The 20143-nt window shown below is 58.7% G+C and overlaps 1 protein-coding gene across 3 annotated transcripts in view; it reads left to right on the top strand.

Moving 5' to 3' along the window:
- MYO1D (myosin ID) overlaps positions 1–20143 on the top strand; it is a 271655-nt gene that overhangs the window by 119790 nt on the left and 131722 nt on the right. For 2 of the 3 annotated variants that reach the window (XM_064174228.1, XM_064174227.1), the window contains exons 12-15: positions 5395–5465; positions 8239–8313; positions 10369–10501; positions 15334–15500. In XM_064174228.1, coding sequence (XP_064030298.1) covers positions 5395–5465; positions 8239–8313; positions 10369–10501; positions 15334–15500 — 446 coding nt within the window. Of the gene's footprint in view, positions 1–5394; positions 5466–8238; positions 8314–10368; positions 10502–11784; positions 11929–15333; positions 15501–20143 lie in introns of those variants that run through there. The other variant, XM_064174229.1, reaches the window with a different exon arrangement.

Raw genomic sequence — 20143 nt, 5'->3', positions numbered from 1 at the left:
AGAGCAGGCTGCCCAGGGACACATTGAGTCACAGTGAGTGTCTCCAGGGATGGAGCCTCCACCACCTCTCTGGGCAGCCTGTGCCACTGTCTCCCCACCCTCACTGTGCAGAACTCCCTCCTGATGCCCAACCAGCAGTGTGCCCAGGTGGGCAGCAGAGCCAATGGCATCCTGGGCTGGCTCAGGAGCAGTGTGGGCAGCAGGACAAGGGAGGTTCTTCTGCCCCTGTGCTCAGCACTGCTCAGGCCACCCCTGCAGTGCTGTGCCCAGTTCTGGGCTCCTGAATTCAAGAGAGATGTTGAGGTGCTGGAAGGTGTTGAGAGCAGGGCAGCAAGGCTGGGGAGGGGCCTGGAGCACAGCCCTGTGAGGAGAGGCTGAGGGAGCTGGGGGGGTGCAGCCTGCAGCAGAGGAGGCTCAGGGCAGAGCTGATTGCTGCCTGCAGCTGCCTGCAGGGAGGCTGTAGCCAGGTGGGATTGGGCTCTGCTGCCAGGCAGCCAGGGCCAGAAGAAGGGGACAGAGGCTGAAGCTGTGGCAGGGCAGGTCTAGGCTGGATGTTGTTAGGAAGTTGTTGTCAGAGAGAGTGATTGGCATTGGAATGGGCTGCCCAGGGAGGTGGTGGAGTGGCTGTGGCTGGAGGTGTTGCAGCCAAGCCTGGCTGGGGCACTTAGTGCCATGGTCTGGTTGGTTGGGCAGGGCTGGGTGCTGGGTTGGGCTGGAGGAGCTTGGAGCTCTCTTCCACCCCGCCTGATTCTGTGATTGTATGATTCTAACTCTGCCCTGCTGCAGTTTCAAACCATTGCCCTCATCCTGTCCCTCCTGAACAGTCCCTCCCCAGCCTGCCTGTAGGTCCCCTTCAGGCACTGATCACAGATTGCCAGGGGCTGGAAGGAACTCCAGAGCTCATCCAGCCCAACCCCTGCCAGAGCAGGATCACCCAGAGCAGGTCACACAGGAACACATCCAGGAGGGTTTTGAATCTCTCCAGAGGGAGACTCCACAGCCCCCCTGGGCAGCCTGTGCCAGGCTCTGGCATCCTCACAGGGAAAAAAATTCCTCCTCCTGTTTCCATGGCACTTCCTCTGCCTCATCTTCCACCACTGCCCCTGTGCTGGCACTGGCATCCCCCAGCAGAGCCTGGCTCCAGGTCCTGCCACTCACCTGCACATCTTTATCCACGTGAATGAGGTCTCCCCTCAGGCTCCTCCTTTCCAAGCTAAAGATCCTCAGCTGCTCAGGCTCTCCTCATGAGGAAGATGTCCCATTCCCTTCAGCATCTTCATGGCTCTCTGCTGGACTCTCCTAAGCACTTCTTTGTCCCTCTTGAACTGCAGGGCCCAGAACTGGGCACTGATGCTGAGCTGTTGCCAGAACCACAGTCAGTATCCAGCTACTGGAAGGTTCAGCAGTGAGTGAAGCTGTTCCTGAAGGGTTAACCCCTGTGAGCTGCTGTGTTCTGCCAACAGCTCCCACCTCCAGCCTGAGTTACTGCTCCACTGCTCCCCTGGGGAGCATGTTGGACCCTGGCTCCATGTGGGTAAGCTCTAAGGGGTTGCTGTGCCCTAAATAGTGGTGTCCTAGTTTGTGTGCTGCATGGCTGAGCTGCTGCTGCTGCTTGGTTGTCCTGGGAAGGCCAAAAAAACAACCCAGGAGAAATGCCACTCCCAGCAACAGCACTCAGTGGCCAGCAGGTGCCCTGTGGGCCAGCAAAGTGCCCTTATGGCCAGCAGGGCAAATGTATCCTGGGCTGCATCAAGAAAAGAGTGTCCAGCAGCTCTAGAGAGGTTCTCCTCTCCCTTTGCCCTGGTGAGACCACACCTGGAATACTGTGCCCAGTTTTGGGGCTGGCCAGAGACAGAGACCTGCTGGAGAGAGTCCAACTGTGGCCATGAGGGTGCTGAAGGGACTGGAGCATCTCTGCTCTGAGGAAAGGCTGAGGGCCCTGGGGCTGATCAGTCTGGAGAAGAGAAGGGTTGGTCTGGAGAAGACCTGAGCAATGGCTGTGATGGGGGTCAGGGTGAAGGTGCCAGGCTCTTGCTGGCCCTGCCCACTGATGGGACAAGGAACAGCAGCTACAAGCTGGAACCCACAGAGTTCCACCAAGGAACAGCAGCTACAAGCTGGAACCCACAAAGTTCCACCAAGGAACAGCAGCTACAAGCTGGAACCCACAGAGTTCCACCAAGGACCAGCAGCTACAAGCTGGAACCCACAGAGTTCCACCAAGGACCAGCAGCTACAAGCTGCAACCCACAGAGTTCCATCAAGGAACAGCAGCTACAAGCTGCAACCCACAGAGTTCCATCAAGGAACAGCAGCTACAAGCTGGAACCCACAGAGTTCCACCAAGGAACAGCAGCTGCAAGCTGCAACCCACAGAGTTCCACCAAGGAACAGCAGCTACAAGCTGGAACCCACAGAGTTCCACCAAGGAACAGCAGCTACAAGCTGCAACCCACAGAGTTCCACCTCAACATGAGGAGGAACTTCTGTACTGTGAGGCTGGCAGAACCCTGGAGCAGGCTGCCCAGAGAGGTTGTGGAGTCTCCTCCTCTGCAGACTCTGAAGGCCCAGCATGCTGCCAGCTGTGCCACTGCACCTCTGAAGACCCAGCATGCTGCCAGCTGTGCCACTGCACCTCTGAAGGCCCAGCAAGGCAAGGGGCAGGCACTGCACAAGTCCCAGCCTGGACTCAGCAGCAGATGGGAACTTGGATTCTAGAAGTGGATTCAGGAACACAGGGATGGGAATGGGAGGCAGAAGGGTCAGAGGCAGGGAGGGGACATCAGGCAGAGAAGAGGCAGACCTGGGGATCCCTCAGTTTTATCCTCCAGATGCCATCCCTGGGCTATAATCCCTTGTTGGGCAGTTCAGGCTCACCTGTCCTGTCTGCTCCTCCCTGCAGGTGCCACCCCTGACTCCTTGCCCTCCAAGCTGTGGCAGTGACCCTCCCCATCAGCTTCTCCCTGCCCTCCAAGCTGTGGCAGTGCCCTTGGCATGCAGAGGAACAAGTCCAGGGCAGAGCCTTCCTTTGGGCAGCCCTTGGCAGTGACCCTCCCCATCAGCGCCTCCCTGCCTGCCGCAGCCCCTGGCTTGTGCCAGCCTGCCCTGAGCTGCAGCAGGTGCCTCGGGGAGCAGAGCCTGAGCTCTGAGCTGAGCACTCAGAGCCCTGAAGAGAACCAGTTCTGAGCTCACCCGGGGCAGGCCAAGCCCCTGCACTGGTGGCTGCGTGAAGGGGGAGCTGCAGCAGCCCTGCGGGTCCCCCTGGCAGCAGCACCAGCAGCAGCTGCATCTCTCCATCACGTCCCCGCCTGGCCTGCAGCTCTGCTCTCGACAGGTGGCTCTGGAGGTGTGCTCTGGGTGGCTGAGAAAAGCCATTCGAGCCTCCCTCCCTGGCCCCTTGCTGGTGAGCAGCTGCACACAGAGGAAGGCCTTTGTCTGCTGGCATGGCCCCAGAGCTTCCTTTCCTCTCTGCCCCTCCTAGCCTGGGCACTGCAGGCGCTGGGCTGCCTCTGCTGCGCTGCTTGCACCTTGGCACCTTCTCTCTGCCTCCTGCCTCACACTCCTTGGCTCCCTCCCGATTTATTTCTTCTTCTTCCCTCATGGTTTTGTTTCCTCTTCACCTCTCAGCCAATCTGTTTTCTCCTCTTGGCCACAGATGAAGATTTGTGGAGGGCATCCTCCACTCTGCACTCCTCTTTGCTTTGCCCACACCTCTTGGTGAGAGGTGCACAGCTTGGAGTGGTGCCCAAGCTTGCTGCAAAGGTCTCATTCCTCTCCCTCCCATTTGGCTTTCAAGAGAGTTCCTTGGGTTCATCTCCTTCCTCCTTCTTCATGAAGCTGACCCAGGTGGATTTGCTGCCTCCTGCGCCCCCTGAAGGGCTGAGGGCATTGGGGCTGAGCCCCCCAAGAGCTGCCCCTGTGGGCACCTGTGGGACCCTGACATTCCTTGTGGTGAAGCAGAGAATCATCAGGGTTGGCAAAGCTCTTTCAGGTCATCAGATCCAACCTTCTACCCAGCACCTCCACGAGCACTAAGCCACCTCTCTGTCACCTGCAGAGTCCTTCTTGTACCTGAGCACTGCAGGACTTCTCCTGGCAAACATCTTCAAATGGCCTGCAAGTGCTGAAGCCAAACTGTGGAGGTCTTTGTGCTGACACTGCTGAGCTATAGCTTAGAATCACAGAATCAGGCAGGGTGGGAAGGGAGCACAAGGAGCAGGCAGTGCCAACCCCCCTGCCATGCCCAGGGACACCCTACCCTAGAGCAGGCTGCACACAGCCTCAGCCAGCCTGGCCTCAAACACCTCCAGCCATGGGGCCTCAACCCCCTCCCTGGGCAACCCATTCCAGCCTCTCACCACTCTCCTGCTCAACAACTTCCTCCTCACCTCCAGCCTCACTCTCCCCACCTCCAGCTTTACTCCACTCCCCCCAGCCCTGTCACTCCCTGAGAGCCTCCATGAGCACTAAACCTGTGGCCATGGCACTTAGGGCCATGGTTTAGTGGCCATGGTGGGGTTGGGTTGCTGGTTGGAAGAGAGCTTCTTCCTTAGAGCTAATCTAGATCTGCACTTCCCCAGCTGAAACACCTCTGCTGTACTCAGCCCTCTTGCATTTTGAGGGTGGGGATTCCCACAGGTGACATCTAGAAGCTCCTCAGTGCTACTAGAATTCAGCTCACAGTGGCCAGCAGAGCAAGGGAGGTGATCCTGCCCCTTGGCTCTGCTCTCCTCACACCCCACCTGCAGTCCTGGGTGCAGCTCTGCAGCCCCCAGCACAAGCAGGACATGGAAGTGTTGGAACCAGTGCAGAGGAGGCCACCAAGATGCTGAGAGGGCTGCAGCAGCTCTGCTGTGAGGCCAGGCTGAGAGAGTTGGGGCTGTGCAGCCTGGAGAGGAGAAGGCTTCTAGGAGACTTTGGAGTGGTCTTCTAGGATCTGAAAGGGGCTCCAGGAGGGCTGGGGAGGGATTATTGACTATGTCTGGGAATGGCAGGAGGTGGAGGGTGGTGAGAGCCTGGCACAGGTTTGCCAGGGAGGTGGTGGAGCACAGAAGCACCCAACGTGATCTTTGATCACGTTGGGTGCTTCTGTGCTCCACCACCTCCCTGGAAGTGTTCAGGACCAGGCTGGATGAGTCCTTGAGCATCCTGGGCTGGTGGGAAGTGTCCCTGCTCATGGCAGGGAGGGTTGGAACTGGCTGATCTTTGTGGTCCCCTCCAACCCCTTCCATGCATCTCTGGTTTTACGCAGCTGTTTATGAAGGCACCCTCCTAAACCCCCTTCCAGAGCAGCATTCCAGCAGGATTTCACACCCACACCTGCACCTGGGAAGAGGAAGAACTCCCATTTTTTATTGCTGGGCTGATGTCTGCCTGTTTGTGGATCTCTTTCAGCTCTGTGCCACTGACAAGACGCTGGAGTTCGACAGAGACTTCCGCATCAAGCACTACGCTGGGGATGTGATGTGAGTTGCTCTCAGGGATGAAGCTGCACCTTCTGTTTCTGTCTCTCAGCCACCTTTGAAGTGCTCCAACCTTCTGAGCTCTGCTCTGAAGCACAGCAGCTGCCCCACAGAATCCCAGAGTGCAGCAGTCTCCTAAAGCTTAGGCTTGGTTATGTGCTTGGGATTGAAAGCGAATGAGAGGATGGGGAGAGGTTGTTCAGCCTGGAGAGGAGGAGGCTCAGGGCAGAGCTCATTGCTGTCTGCAGCTGCCTGCAGGGAGGTTGTAGCCAGGTGGGGTTGGGCTCTGCTGCCAGGCACCCAGAACAAGGGGACCCAGCCTGAAGCTGTGGCAGGGCAAGGTCTAGGCTGGATGTTAGGAGGAAGTTGTTGGCAGAGAGAGTGATTGGCATTGGAATGGGCTGCCCAGGGAGGTGGTGAAGTGCCCATCCCTGGAGGTGTCCAAAAGGAGCCTGGATGAGGCAGTTGGTGCCAGGTTCAGTTAGTCAGAAGGGTTCAGTGCTAGGCTGGACTCGATGGTCTCAGAGCTCTTCTCCAGCCTGGTTCATTCTGTGCTTCTGTGACTCCCTGTCAGAAGGGAGTCTGCATCCTCCTGGTAGCCTTCCCCTCTGTACTGGCCCATGGCAATGAAGTCTCCTCTGAGCCTTCTCTTCTCAACTGGCTCCTTGGATCCACTTTAACAGCTCAGAGCCACAGAGCTGCTGCAGGCAGTGAACATCTCCTGTGAGGCCAGGCTGAGGGAGCTGGGGCTGGGAGCTGGGAGAGAGCAGCCTGAGGCTGCCCTCAGTGCTGGGGATTGAGATGTGCAGGGCAGTGTGGGCAGGACACAGCCAGGACCTGCTCAGGGCTGGCTAAGGACAGCACAAGGGGCACTGGGTCACAGATGTGAGGGGTTGGAAAGGACCCAAAGAAATCATCCAGTCCAACCCCACTGCCACAGCAGCACCATCCAAGCTAGCTCAGGGCACACAGAACACATCCAGACAGGGCTGGGAAGGCTCCACACAAGGAGACTCCACAACCTCTCTGGGCAGCCTGTGCCAGGCTCTGGGACCCTTCCAGGCAAGAAGTTCCCCCTTGTGCTGAGCTGGAACCTCCTGTGCTGCAGCTTCCATCCACTGCTGCTGGTCCTAGCCCAGGGAGCAGTGAGCAGAGCCTGTCCCCCTGCTCCTGACCCCCAACCTCAGATAGTTATAGACATCCCTGGGTGCCAGCTGGAGCAGAGCAGGTGCCACAGGAACATGAGGAGAAACTACTTCACTGTGAGGGTGGCAGAGCCCTGGGGCAGGCTGCCCAGAGAGGTTGTGGAGCCTTCTCTGGAGCCTTTCCAACCCCACCTGGATGTGTTCCTGTGTGCCCTGCCCTGGGTGCTGCTGCTTTTGGCAGGGGGTTGGAGTGGATGAACTCCAGAGGTCCCTCCCAACCTCTACCATTCTGTGGTTCTGTGATTCTCCCACAGCAAAGCCTTGGAAGCAAAGGCAGCTCCAGGCTTGATCCCAGAGGGCTTTTCCAACCTGGTTAGTTTGTGATTCTGTGAGGGGGGTGAGGGGGGTGAGGAGAGGGCAGTGCTGCAGGAGGGGTGGAAAGGGAGAGGGAAGAAAGCCCCCAGCAGTGCCTGTGGAGCAAAGCTGAACTGAGCTAACAAACCCTGCTCAGCCCCCTGGTTGGTGTGCTGGTGTCACTGCCTGCCCTGGCACCCCAAAGCACTCTGAGCAGGCTCAGAGCACAGCACAGGGAGGATCAGTGAAGGGAGCCTGCCCTGCCCTGCAGTACTGCACCCAGGTCTGGAGCTCCTGGGACAGGGAAGAGCTGGAGGGGCTGGAAGGTGTCCAGAGCAGGGCCATGAGGATGAGCAGAGGGTTGGAGCTGCTCTGCTGTGGGGACAGGCTGAGAGAGTTGGGGCTGTGCAGTCTGGAGAGGAGAAGGCTCTGAGGAGACCTTCTTGTGGCCTTCAGTACCTGGAGGGGGCTACAAGAAAGCTGGGGAGGGACTTTTGAGGCTGTGAGGGAGTGCCAGGACTGGGGGGGATGGAACCAAGCTGGAGGAGGGCAGATTTAGAGCAGACATTAGGAAGTTCTTCAGCAGGAGGGTGCTGAGAGCCTGGCACAGGCTGCCCAGGGAGGTGTTGGAAGCCTCATCCCTGGAGGTGTTTCAGGCCAGGCTGGATGTGGCTCTGAGCAACCTGCTCTGGTGTGAGGTGTCCCTGCCCATGGCAGGGAGGCTGGGACTGGCTGATCCTTGAGGTCCCTTCCAGCCCTGACAGTTCTGTGATGCTGTGATCCTAGAGGAAAAGTGTTCTGTGCCTGAAGCCTGCAGCAGAATGGTTCCAGAGCCTGGCAGCAATGGGCTGGGAGGTGAAGAAGAAGTGAAAGGTGCCCATGTGTGCAGAACTGCTGACTGGCAGAGCTGCTGGCTGGAGCATCACTGCAGTGGGTCAGAGCTGGAGGCTTTGTGCAGCTCCTCCTGCCAGCAGAACCGAGAGGGAGCTCCTCAGGAGATAGCTGAGGATTAAATGGGTAGGTTCAGGCTGGAGGTGAGGAGGAAGTTGTTGAGCAGGAGAGTGGTGAGAGGCTGGAATGGGTTGCCCAGGGAGGGGGTTGAGGCCCCATGGCTGGAGGTGTTTGAGGCCAGGCTGGCTGAGGCTGTGGTCAGGCTGCTCTAGGGTAGGGTGTCCCTGGGCATGGCAGGGGTTGGCACTGCCTGCTCCTTGTGCTCCCTTCCAGCCCTGCCTGATTCTGTGGTTCTTTTCAGTTCACTGTTCCCTTTTCCTTTTCAGCTACTCTGTCTCTGGCTTCATCGACAAAAACAAGGACACTTTGTTCCAGGACTTCAAGCGTCTGATGTACAACAGGTAGGGAGCAAAGCACTGCTGAGGGCAGCTGCAGCCTGCTGTGTCAGTGCAGAGTGGATGCTGGAGGAGACTTAAGGTGTCAGTGCTGCTCTCTTCACTGTGTGTGCAGTGCCAGGGAACAGCCTCTTTGCTGTGGGGTCTGATCTTGTCTCACTGCCCCCACCCAAAGGCTGCTCAGTTTCCTGGGAAGGCTTTAATTGATCTCAGTTTAAAGTGTTGGTCTGGAACCAAAGCAGCTCTGTGGAGATTGCCTTTGCTGCTCCACTTGGCCTTAACCAGGCTCTGGGACCAGTTGCCAGTGGGCCACTGCTGACCTCTTTAGTCACAGAATGGCTGAGGCTGGAAGGGACCTCAGAGCTCAGCTACTCCAACCTCTCTGCCATGCCCAGGGACACCTCCCAGCTAGACTCAGCTGCTCCAGGCCTCATCCAACCTGGCTTTGAACACCCCCAGGCAGGAGGCAGCCACAGCCTCCCTGAGCAGCCTGTGCCAGGCTCTCACCACCCTCACACTGCAGAGCTTCTTCCTCAGCTCCACTCTAACTCTGCTCTGCCTCAGCTCCAAACCATTCCCCCTTGGCCTCTCTCTAGACTCTCTCAGAAGTCCCTCTGCAGCCTTCCTGTAGGATCCCCTCAGCTATTGGAAGTCAGCTCTAAGGGTCCTCCTCTATAAGGTCCTCTCCAGGCAGAACACCCCCAGCTGCCTCAGCCTGTCCTAACAGCAGAGGAGTTCCAGTCCTTGGCTCACCTTTGTGGCCTCCTCTGGACTCACTCCAGCAGCTCTGTGTCCTTCTCATGATGGGGAGGCCAGAACTGGAGGCAGCTTTTGAGGTGGGGGAGGCTGTTGTGGGCTGCTCTGTACTCTGATGCAACCCTTCATGTCAGGAAGGCAGCCTGCTGCTGCTGGGTGTGTGCTGCAGGCAACTGCTGCTGCTGCTGCTGCTGCTGCTGCTGCTGCTGCTGCTGGGTGAGTGCTGCAGGCAGCTGCTGCTGCTGGGTGTGTGCTGCAGGCAGCTGCTGCTGCTGGGTGAGTGCTGCAGGCAGCTGCTGCTGCTGGGTGAGTGCTGCAGGCAGCTGCTGCTGCTGCTGAGTGAGTTCTGCAGGCAGCTGCTGCTGCTGGGTGAGTGCTGCAGGCAGCTGCTGCTGCTGGGTGTGTGCTGCAGGCAGCTGCTGCTGCTGGGTGAGTGCTGCAGGCAGCTGCTGCTGCTGGGTGAGTGCTGCAGGCAGCTGCTGCTGCTGGGTGTGTGCTGCATGCAGCCTGCTGCTGCTGGGTGAGTGCTGCATGCAGCCTGCTGCTGCTGGGTGTGTGCTGCAGGCAGCTGCTGCTGCTGGGTGAGTGCTGCATGCAGCCTGCTGCTGCTGGGTGAGAGCTGCAGGCAGCTGCTGCTGCTGGGTGAGTGCTGCAGGCAGCTGCTGCTGCTGGGTGAGTGCTGCAGGCAGCTGCTGCTGCTGGGTGAGTGCTACAGGCAGCTGCTGCTGCTGCTGCTGGGTGAGTGCTGCAGGCAGCTGCTGCTGCTGCTGGGTGAGTTCTGCAGGCAGCTGCTGCTGCTGGGTGAGTTCTGCAGGCAGCTGCTGCTGCTGCTGGGTGAGTGCTACAGGCAGCTGCTGCTGCTGCTGCTGGGTGAGTGCTACAGGCAGCTGCTGCTGCTGGGTGAGTGCTACAGGCAGCTGCTGCTGCTGCTGGGTGAGTGCTGCAGGCAGCTGCTGCTGCTGGGTGAGTGCTGCAGGCAGCTGCTGCTGCTGGGTGAGTGCTGCATGCAGCCTGCAGCTTGCTAGATGACTGCTGCAGGAGCTTTGCCAGGACATTGCTGCACATCTCCAGGACATTCTGCAGGGGGGGACCTGCTGTCATCCTGCCAGGATGTTGGGTTGTAAGCTTGAACTGTGCACCTCAAGAGCAAGAGGTGTTTGGCCTGGGGATGTCACAGTGCTTTGGCTGATACCTCCTGAGCTGCAGAGAGCAGCAGGCCCAGGCAGAGGCAAGCTGCTGAGCTGGGGGGAGGGGGGGCTGGGGGTGCTGGTGGGCTCTGCAGTTAAAGAGGTTCCTGTCTTCCAGCTCCAACCCCGTGCTGAAGATGATGTGGCCTGAAGGCAAACTGAGCATCACAGAGGTAACCAAGAGGCCTCTGACAGCTGCTACCCTCTTCAAGAACTCCATGATTGCACTGGTGGACAACCTGGCCTTGAAGGTGAACATTTCTGCTTCCACTCTGATCTGCAGGGTGCAGCTTGCCCATGGAGCAGCTGCTGCCTTCCTCTGGCTCTGCTTGGCTGAGGAGCTGAGCTGGTCAGGGGGTGAGGAGCTGTGAGTGGGCAAGCTCAGCATAGAGAGGAGCTCAGCATAGAGAGAAGCTCAGCATAGAGAGGAGCTCAGCATAGAGAGGAGCTCAGCACAGAGAGGAGCTCAGCATAGAGAGGAGCTCAGCATAAAGAGGAGTTCAGCCCAGAGAGGAGCTCAGCCCAGAGAGGAGCTCAGCCCAGAGAGGAGCTCAGCCCAGAGAGCAGCTCAGCCCAGAATGGAGCTCAGCCCAGAGAGGAGCTCAGCACAGAATAAAGCTCAGCACAGAATAAAGCTCAGCACAATAAAGCTCAGCACAGAATGGAGCACAGCCCAGAGAGGAGCTCTGCCCAGAGAGGAGCTTTGCCCAGAGAGGAGCTCAGCACAGAGAGGAGCTCAGCCCAGAGAGGAGCTCAGCCCAGAATGGAGCTCAGCCCAGAGAGGAGCTCAGCCCAGAGAGGAGCTCAGCCCAGAGAGGAGCCCAGCCCAGAGAGGAGCTCAGCCCAGAGAGGAGCTCAGCCCAGAGAGGAGCTCAGCCCAGAATGGAGCCCAGCCCAGAGAGGAGCTCAGCCCAGAGAGGAGCTCAGCCCAGAATGGAGCTCAGCCCAGAGAGCAGCTCAGCCCAGAGAGGAGCTCAGCCCAGAGAGGAGCTCAGCACAGAATGGAGCTCAGCACAGAGAAGAGCACAGCACAGAATGGAGCTCAGCACAGAGAAGAGCACAGCACAGAATGGAGCTCAGCACAGAGAGGAGCTCAGCACAGAGAGGAGCTCAGCACAGAGAGGGGCTGAGTCTGTGCTCCTTGGGCCCAGCCAGGTCTGACAGCTCAGGAGCTGTGGTTGTGGAGGGGCAGAGCTGCGGTGGCAGCTCCCAGTGCTGCTGTCCTGCAGGCAGACAGCTCTGGCAGGCAGAACAGAAGTGCTTTGCTTGCCAGCCCCAGCAGCCAGCCTCACTGCCATGCTTCTGCAGCACAGGTCCTGAGGGTTGCTCTCTGGTGGGTTCCTGTGGGTGCCTGTTCTGGCAGATGCAGGCAGAGGAAGTCCTTTGGCTGCCAGGGCTGTAAAGGATGTGTTTCTTTAGGAGCTCTGTCTGGGCTTGCATCTCTTTTTCTTTCCTTTTCTTTCCCCCCTCCTTCCCTCTAACTCTTTTTGTCTGACTCTTCTTTCTCCCCTGCCTCTCCTCTCTGGATTGACAGCCTTCATCTCCAGGAACTCATCACTCTGCCTGACTGAATAATCCAGCACTGATTCCAGTCCTCTCTCCTTATCCCTTCTCTCATCTAATGAGCTATAAACCATGGAAAAGGAACCTCTGCAGGAGGAGTTTAGTCAGGGTCCAACGGTTTCAGACTGGCTTCTTTGCTTTTTAACACTTAGAGATCTAAGAATTGCTGAGATGGCTTGAAAAGGAAGCAATCATTTGCAATTAGGCATCTGAACAGCCTTCAGAACCCAGCCCTTTGTGTCTCCATTTCCCTCCTTCCCTTCATAAAATGCAGCTCCCAGGCTTGACAACCTCATGGTGCAATAATGGGAGCTGCATAATTATCCCCCTGAAGAGCTGGGGCTGGTGGGATTGTAAGCATGGAATAATCTGCTTTACAATTTCCCCTGTCGTTGCTGAGAGGCTTTAATTACACTGGAGCTGGGCTGACAGATGAGCTCCTGCCTGTGCAGGCACTTCCCAGCGCCTCGCCTGCTGCCTCTGCAGCCTGATACAGACCCAGCCTGCTCCTCTCCTCTCCTCTCCTCTCCTCTCCTCTCCTCTCCTCTCCTCTCCTCTCCTCTCCTCTCCTCTCCTCTCCTCTCCTCTCCTCTCCTCTCCTCTCCTCTCCTCTCCTCTCCTCTCCTCTCCTCTCCTCTCCTCTCCTCTCCTCTCCTCTCCTCTCCTCTCCTCTCCTCTCCTCTCCTCTCCTCTCCTCTCCTCTCCTCTCCTCTCCTCTCCTCTCCTCTCCTCTCCTCTCTCTGCTGCCCTTGAAGCCACAGAGCTTTTTGCAGGGAGGCCTGCTCCAGGTTTGAGTGGCAGAGGCATGGGTGACAGCCCCAGGAGCAGCTCTGCAGTGGCCAGGGCAGTCCCAAGGGCGAGCAGAAGGAATCACTGCAGTGCCAGGCAGGAGTGGCAGCAGGGGTGGGATGCACCTGCCTGACTTCAGAGAATGGTTTCACTTGGGAAAGAGCTGAAAGATCCTGGAGTCTAAGCCTCAAAAAAGCTGGGAAGGGACTTCTGTGGCTCTCAGGGAGTGACAGGGCTGGGGGGAGTGGAGCAAAGGTGGAGGTGGGGAGAGTGAGGCTGGAGGTGAGGAGGAAGTTGTTGAGCAGGAGAGTGGTGAGAGGCTGGAATGGGTTGCCCAGGGAGGGGGTTGAGGCCCCATGGCTGGAGGTGTTTGAGGCCAGGCTGGCTGAGGCTGTGTGCAGCCTGCTCTAGGGTAGGGTGTCCCTGGGCATGGCAGGGGGTTGGCACTGCCTGCTCCTTGTGGTCCCTTCCCACCCTGCCTGATTCTGTGATTCTAAGCTATAGCTCAGCAGTGTCAGCACAAAGACCTCCAGAGTTTGGCTTCAGCACTTGCAGGCCATTTGAAGATGTTTGCCAGGAGAAGTCCTGCAGTGCTCAGGTACAAGAAGGACTCTGCAGGTGACAGAGAGGTGGCTTAGTGCTCGTGGAGGTGCTGGGTAGAAGGTTGGATCTGATGACCTGAAAGAGCTTTGCCAACCCTGATGATTCTCTGCTTCACCACAAGGAATGTCAGGGTCCCACAGGTGCCCACAGGGGCAGCTCTTGGGGGGCAGTGACCACAATGCCCTCAGCCCTTCAGGGGGAGCAGGAGGCAGCAAATCCACCTGGGTCAGCTTCATGAAGAAGGAGGAAGGAGATGAACCCAAGGAACTCTCTTGAAAGCCAAATGGGAGGGAGAGGAATGAGACCTTTGCAGCAAGCTTGGGCACCACTCCAAGCTGTGCACCTCTCACCAGCAGGCGTGGGCAAAGCAAAGAGGAGTGCAGAGTGGAGGATGCCCTCCACAAATCTTCATCTGTGGCCAAGAGGAGAAAACAGATTGGCTGAGAGGTGAAGAGGAAACAAAACCATGAGGGAAGATGAAGAAATAAATCAGGAGGGAGCCAAGGAGTGTGAGGCAGGAGGCAGACAGAAGGTGGCAAGCCCTTTGGGGGCAGTGACCACAGTGCCCTCACCCCTTCAGGGGGAGCAGGAGGCAGCAAATCCACCTGGCTTCAGTGAAACTAGGAAGGAGGTCAAAGCAAAGAGCTCTCTGGGAAGGGAAGGAGCCAAAGCAGGCTGAAGGAACCATCCCTGGCACACTGCCAGCAGAGGAGAAGCCACCAGGGCAGCAGGAGCTGACGTCAGAGCCTCCAGTGCCCACACACCCTTCGTGTGCCCACGCTCTCCCCTGCCAGCCCTGCCTGCTCCTGGGAGCTGCCTGCAGGGTGGGCAGCACAGGGATGCTGCCAGCTCTGCTGGGGGGGTGCTTGGCTTAGTTTTCCTTCATGCCCCTCGGTGCCATCTGGGTCTGCTCCAGGGACAGTCCCCTGGGAGCAAAGCACAGCTCGATGCTGCTGGTGGCATGAGAGCAGGGAAGGGTTCCTGTCCCACACCAGATCATGGAGTCATAGAGTGGGTTGGGGTGGAAGGGGCCTCAGAGATCATCCAGTCCATGGGCAGGGACAGCTCCCACTAGAACAGATCACTCAAGGCCTCATCCAGCCTGGTCCTGAACACCTTCAGGGAGGTTGGGGAGCACAGAAGCACCCAATGTGATTGAAGAGCTGAGCTCCCCCCAGAGCAGAGCAGAGCAGAGGGGCAGGGTCTGCTCTCTCCATCTCTGCCCACACTGCTCTGGATGCAGCCCAGGCTGCCCTTGGCCTTCTGTGGGCTTTTGCTGTCGAGAAAGAGCTTCTGGCTCAGGTTGGAAAAGAGCCTCCAAGGTCCTCTTGTCCAACCTCCTGCAGGCAGCAGGGACCTCCCCCCCAGCTAGAGCAGGCTGCTCAGGGCACTAACAAGTTTGCCCTTGGATCATCTCCAGGGCCAAGGACTCAACCACAGCCCAGGGCAGCCTGTGCCAGTCTCTCACCACTCTCATTGTGCAGAACTCCCTCCTGATCTCCAACCCAACTCTGCCCTGCTCCATGACTCCCTGATTCCATGACTCCCTGATTCCATGACTCCCTGATTCCATGTCTCCATGCTTCCATGACTCCCTGATTCCATGACTCCATGCTTCCATGACTCCACATTTCCATGTCTCCATGCTTCCATGACTCCCTGATTCCATGACTCCACGCTTCCATGTCTCCACATTTCCATGTCTCCATGCTTCCATGCCTCCATGCTTCCATGCCTCCACGTTTCCATGTCTCCCTGATTCCATGACTCCCTGATTCCATGACTCCCTGATTCCATGACTCCCTGATTCCATGCCTCCATGCTTCCATGACTCCCTGATTCCATGTCTCCCTGATTCCATGTCTCCCTGATTCCATGACTCCCTGATTCCATGTCTCCCTGCTTCCATGCCTCCATGCTTCCATGACTCCCTGATTCCATGTCTCCCTGATTCCATGCCTCCACACTTCCATGCCTCCACGCTCCACGTCCCCACGCTCCCACGCCCCCACGTGTCCCTGTCCCGACGCCTCTCCGCCCCGGGCGCTGCCCGGCGCTGCTGTGGCCGCTGCGCCCCCGTGCGGCCGCGCTGGGGGCCGGGCGGCAGCGCTGCTGTGTGTGCCCGCAGGAGCCCTACTACGTGCGCTGCATCAAGCCCAACGACAGGAAGGCTCCGCAGCTCTTCGACGAGGAGCGCTGCCGCCACCAGGTGGAGTACCTGGGGCTGCTGGAGAACGTGCGGGTGCGCAGGGCAGGCTTCGCCTACAGGCAGAGCTACCACAAGTTCCTGCAGAGGTGAGAAGGCTGCCAGAAACACCTGGGGGAGGGTGGCAAGTGGAGGGGCTCAGGCTCTTTTGGGTGGTGCATGGCAATAAGGAGCGAAGAAGTTGTTGGCAGAGAGAGTGATTGGCACTGGAATGGGCTGCCCAGGGAGGTGGTGGAGTGGCTGTGGCTGGAGGTGTTGCAGCCAAGCCTGGCTGGGGCACTGAGTGCCATGGTCTGGTTGGTTGCTAGGGCTGGGTGCTAGGTTGGGCTGGAGGAGCTTGGAGCATTTTGTCCTGTGGAGAGAGGCTGAGAGGTCTAGGGGTGGTTAGTCTGGAGGAGAGGAGGCTGAGAGCTCTGGGGGTGGTTAGTCTGGAGGAGAGGAGGCTGAGAGCTCTGGGGGTAGTTAGTCTGGAGGAGAGGAGGCTGAGAGCCCTGGGGGTGGTTAGTCTGGAGGAGAGGAGGCTGAGAGCCCTGGGGGTGGTTAGTCTGGAGGAGAGGAGGCTGAGAGCTCTGGGGGTGGTTAGTCTGGAGGAGAGGAGGCTGAGAGCCCTGGGGGTGGTTAGTCTGGAGGAGAGGAGGCTGAGAGCCCTGGGGGTGGTTAGTCTGGAGGAGAGGAGGCTGAGAGCTCTGGCGGTGGTTAGTGTGGAGGAGAGGAGGCTGGGAGGGGATCTGAGCAGTGTGTACCCTGGGGGTTGGCCTGCAGGCTGCTGGAGGACATGCAGGGGTGCAGGGCAGGCTTTGCCCACAGGTTCCTGCAGAGGTGAGAAGGGTGTGGGGAGAAAAGGCTGCCAGAAACACCTGGGGGTGGGTGTCAGGTGGAGGGGCTCAGGCTCTTTTGGGTGGTGCATGGCAATAAGGAGCGAAGAAGTTGTTGTCAGAGAGAGTGATTGGCACTGGAATGGGCTGCCCAGGGAGGTGGTGGAGTGGCTGTGGCTGGAGGTGTTGCAGCCAAGCCTGGCTGGGGCACTGAGTGCCATGGTCTGGTTGGTTGGGCAGGGCTGGGTGCTAGGTTGGGCTGGAGGAGCTTGGAGCTCTCTTCCACCCTGCTTGATTCTATGATTCTGTGATTCTATGCTTTGGATGCAGCCCAGGCTGCCCTTGGCTTTCTGTGCTGCCAGTGCCCATTGCTGGCTCCTGTCCAGTTTCTCCCCCACCAGCACCCCCATGTCCTTCTCTGCAGTGCTGCTCTCAGTCTCCTCATCCCCCAGCCTGGATTCATGTCAAAGGTTTCCCCCTCCCAGCTTCAGGACCTTACACTTTTCCTTGTTGAACTTTCCTTGTCATTTAGCTTCTCCTGAGCTTCACCTCTCCAGCCTGTGCAGGTCCTTCTGGATGGATCCCATCCCTCAGTCTCAACCACACCACTCAGCTTGGTGTCATCTGCACTCTTGGTGGGGGTGCCTCAGTCTCTCTGTGGCACTGATGGAGAGACTGAGCAGCTCTGGTGTGTGTTAAGAACCTGCAGCCCTGAGTGCCTGCCTGGCTGCCTCACACAGCTCTCTGCTTGTGTGGACATCAAACAGCAGCCTCTGGCTGCAGGGAGCAACTCAGCCTAGAGAGGAGAGTTTCATGGCCTCTGGCATGGTGAGGCCACACTTTGAGTCTTGGGTTTAGTTTTGGGCCCCTCTGCTCCAGGGGCTGGACCAGGTCCAAAGAAGGGCAGCAGAGCTGGGGAGAGGCAGCTGAGGGGGCTGGGGGTGTGCAGTGTGGAGGAGAGGAGGCTGAGGGAGACCTCATTGCTCTCTGCAGCTGCCTGAGAGGAGGCTGCAGTGAGCTGGGGGTGGGCTCTGCTGCCTGGGATTAGGTGAGAGAAGGAGAGGAAATGTCCTGCAATTGTGCCAGGGGAGGCTTAGGTTGGAGAGGAGGAAAAATGTCTCTGGTGCAGGAGTGGTCAGGGCTTGGCACAGGCTGCTGAGGGAGGTGGTGGAGTGCCCATGGCTGGAGGTGTTCAAGCAAGCTGTGGCCATGGCCCTTGGGGCCAGGGTTTGGTGGCCAGGGTGGGGTTGGGTTGCTGCTAGGACTGGTTGAGCTTGGGAGCCTTTTCCAGTCCCTAACCCTTCTGTGAGTCTGTGGACAAAGCTCCTGCATTTTAGCCCCAGACCACTGCAGGGTGCTCGGTAGAGCTGCCAGTAGGAAGTGAAGTGAAGCACATTAGCAGATGTCCTTTATGAGCGTCCCTTGAGCTGGAGGAAGACTTCCCTGAGCTCTGAAGGAGCTGAGCTGAGCTCAGCCTGCCCTGGGCAAGTTGCAGGAGGAAGATGGCAGCCCCAGAGAGCTGCTGCCTCCCTTGGCAGCTGCAGCTTCAGCCCTGTGCTCCGCACGTCAGGACCACGAGTGGCAAAGAGCTCTGCTGCGTTCCTTGGCTTGGGAGCTCTAAGTTAGCACCCCAAAAAGCCTGGGGGCTTCCGAAGGGGGTTAGGGGTGGGGGGACAGGGGCAGAGCGGCGCCTGCCAGGCGCCTGCAGGCGTAACCCAAGCCTCGGCACAGCCTGCAGGGTGAGTGACATCCACACAGCTGTGCCCCCCCCCCCCCCCCCCAGGGTGGAGGGAGAAAAGCGTGAGGCAGCCTCAGGAACAGACCCAAAATGAGCCGTGAAAGCCTCTCGACTTAGTGGCTCGCAGAAATCTTGGCTCTTAGGAGAGCTGTGCTGGGAGTCACTAACTCTGCCCCCTCCCCATGCATGCTGCTCTGCTGGGAGTCACTAACTCTGCCCCCCAACCCCATGTGGCTGAGGAGAGAGGGGGAAAGGAGGTGCAGAGCTGGAGAGCTGTGCTGGGAGTCACTAACTCTGCCCCCTCCCCATGCATGCTGCATGAGACACAGGCGGAGGGGGGGGGTGGGGGGGGGGAGGAGGTGCAGAGCTGGAGGCTTAAGGCATAACTGCCCTGGAGAGCTGTGCTGGAAGTCACTAACTCTGCCCCCCAACCCCATGTGGCTGAGGAGAGAGGGGGAAAGGAGGTGCAGAGCTGGAGAGCTCTGCTGGGAGTCGCTAACTCTGCCCCCTCCCCATGCATGCTGCCTGTGTCTGTGGCTGAGAAGGAGGGGGGAAAGGAGGTGCAGAGCTGGAGAGCTCTGCTGGGAGTCACTAACTCTGCCCCCTCCCCATGCATGCTGCCTGTGTCTGTGGCTGAAGAGGGAGAGGGAAAGGAGGTGCAGAGGTGGAGGCTTAAGGCATAACTGCCCTGCAGAGCTGTGCTGGGAGTCACTAACTCTGTCCCCTCCCCATGCATGCTGCCCTGTGTCTGTGGCTGAGGAGGGAGGGGGAAAGGAGGTGCAGAGCTGGAGGCTTAAGGCATAACTGCCCTGCAGAGCTGCCAGGGTCTCCAGGCAGGACTGGGGAAAGGCTTCTGGTGCCAGGGAGCAGATTTCTTTTGGGTTCTGCCTCACTATAATTATCAGTGAGGTTGGGAGTCTGACTTGCTGTGGTAGCCAGGTCTGAGCTCCGTGCTGCAGGGAGGGAGCCTGTGGCACTGCACTGCACTGCACTGCCAGAGGAGGAATGAAATGAGCAGGACTGGCCCAGGGTTCCACTGCTGCTCCCAGCATCCGAGGCTGTGTTTGCCTTGGGGTGTCTTTAAACACCATCATCCTGAGCTCATTGAAAGGAGAAACAGAGCTCAGCATCCACTCTGCTTAGGCTTTTCCTTCTCTGCTATTCACAGAGTCACAGAAAGATTACAGTGGGCAAAGCTCCTCAGGAGCACCAAGCCCAACCCAGACCCCTGCTCTGCCAGGCTCACCCCAAACCATCTCCCCAAGCACCACATCCAAACGACCTTCAAACACCTCCAGGGTTGGTGACTCCAGCACCTCCCTGGGCAGCTCCTTCCAGTGCCTGACCACTCTTGATGGGGAAAATGTTTCCTGCTGTCCAGGCTGAGCCTCCCCAGTGGCAGCTTGAGGCCATTCCCTCTTGTTCTGACCCTGATTGCCTGTGAGCAGAGCCCAGCACCAAGCTCCCCACAACCTCCTTTCAGGTAGCTGTAGGCAGCCATGAGGTCTGCCCTCAGCCTCCTCTTCCTCACACTACCCATCCCCAGCTCCCTCAGTCTGTGCTCATCAGGTTTACTGTCCAGGCCCTTGCCAGCTTCCCTGCCCTCCTCTGCTCTGGCTCCAGCCCCTGCACAGCTCTCTTGTGCTGAGGTGGCCAAACCTGAGCAGAGCACTCGAGGTGTGGCCTGAGCAGAGCAGAGCCCAAGGGCACAATCCCCTCCCTGCTCCTGCTGGGCACAGCATCCCTGATCCCAGCCAGGAAGCCTTTGGCTTTCTTGGCCACCTGGGCACACTGCTGCTCATACTGAGCTGCTTGCTGCACCCTCAGCAAGCTTGCAGATGACACCAAGCTGAGTGGTGCAGGTGACACACCTGAGGGATGGGATCCATCCAGAGGGACCTGGACAGGCTGGAGAAGTGGGGCCATAGGAAATGCATGAGGTACTGCAAGGCCAAGTAGAAGATGCTGCACAAGGGTTGGAACAAACTCCAGTATCAGTCCAGGCTGGGGGTGCAGGGCAGGAGAGCAGCCCTGTGGAGAAGGGCTTGAGGGTGCTGGTGGAGGAAAAGCTGGAGATGAGCTGGCACTGAGCACTGCCAGCCCAGAGCCAGCCCTGGCCTGGGCTGATGCCAGCAGTGTGGGCAGCAGGGGCAGGGAGGGGATTCTGCTCCTCTGCTGT

Source organism: Pogoniulus pusillus, chromosome 40, assembly GCF_015220805.1.
Source record: "Pogoniulus pusillus isolate bPogPus1 chromosome 40, bPogPus1.pri, whole genome shotgun sequence".
NCBI lineage: Eukaryota > Metazoa > Chordata > Aves > Piciformes > Lybiidae > Pogoniulus > Pogoniulus pusillus.
This window is presented reverse-complemented; position numbering and strand designations above follow the sequence as displayed.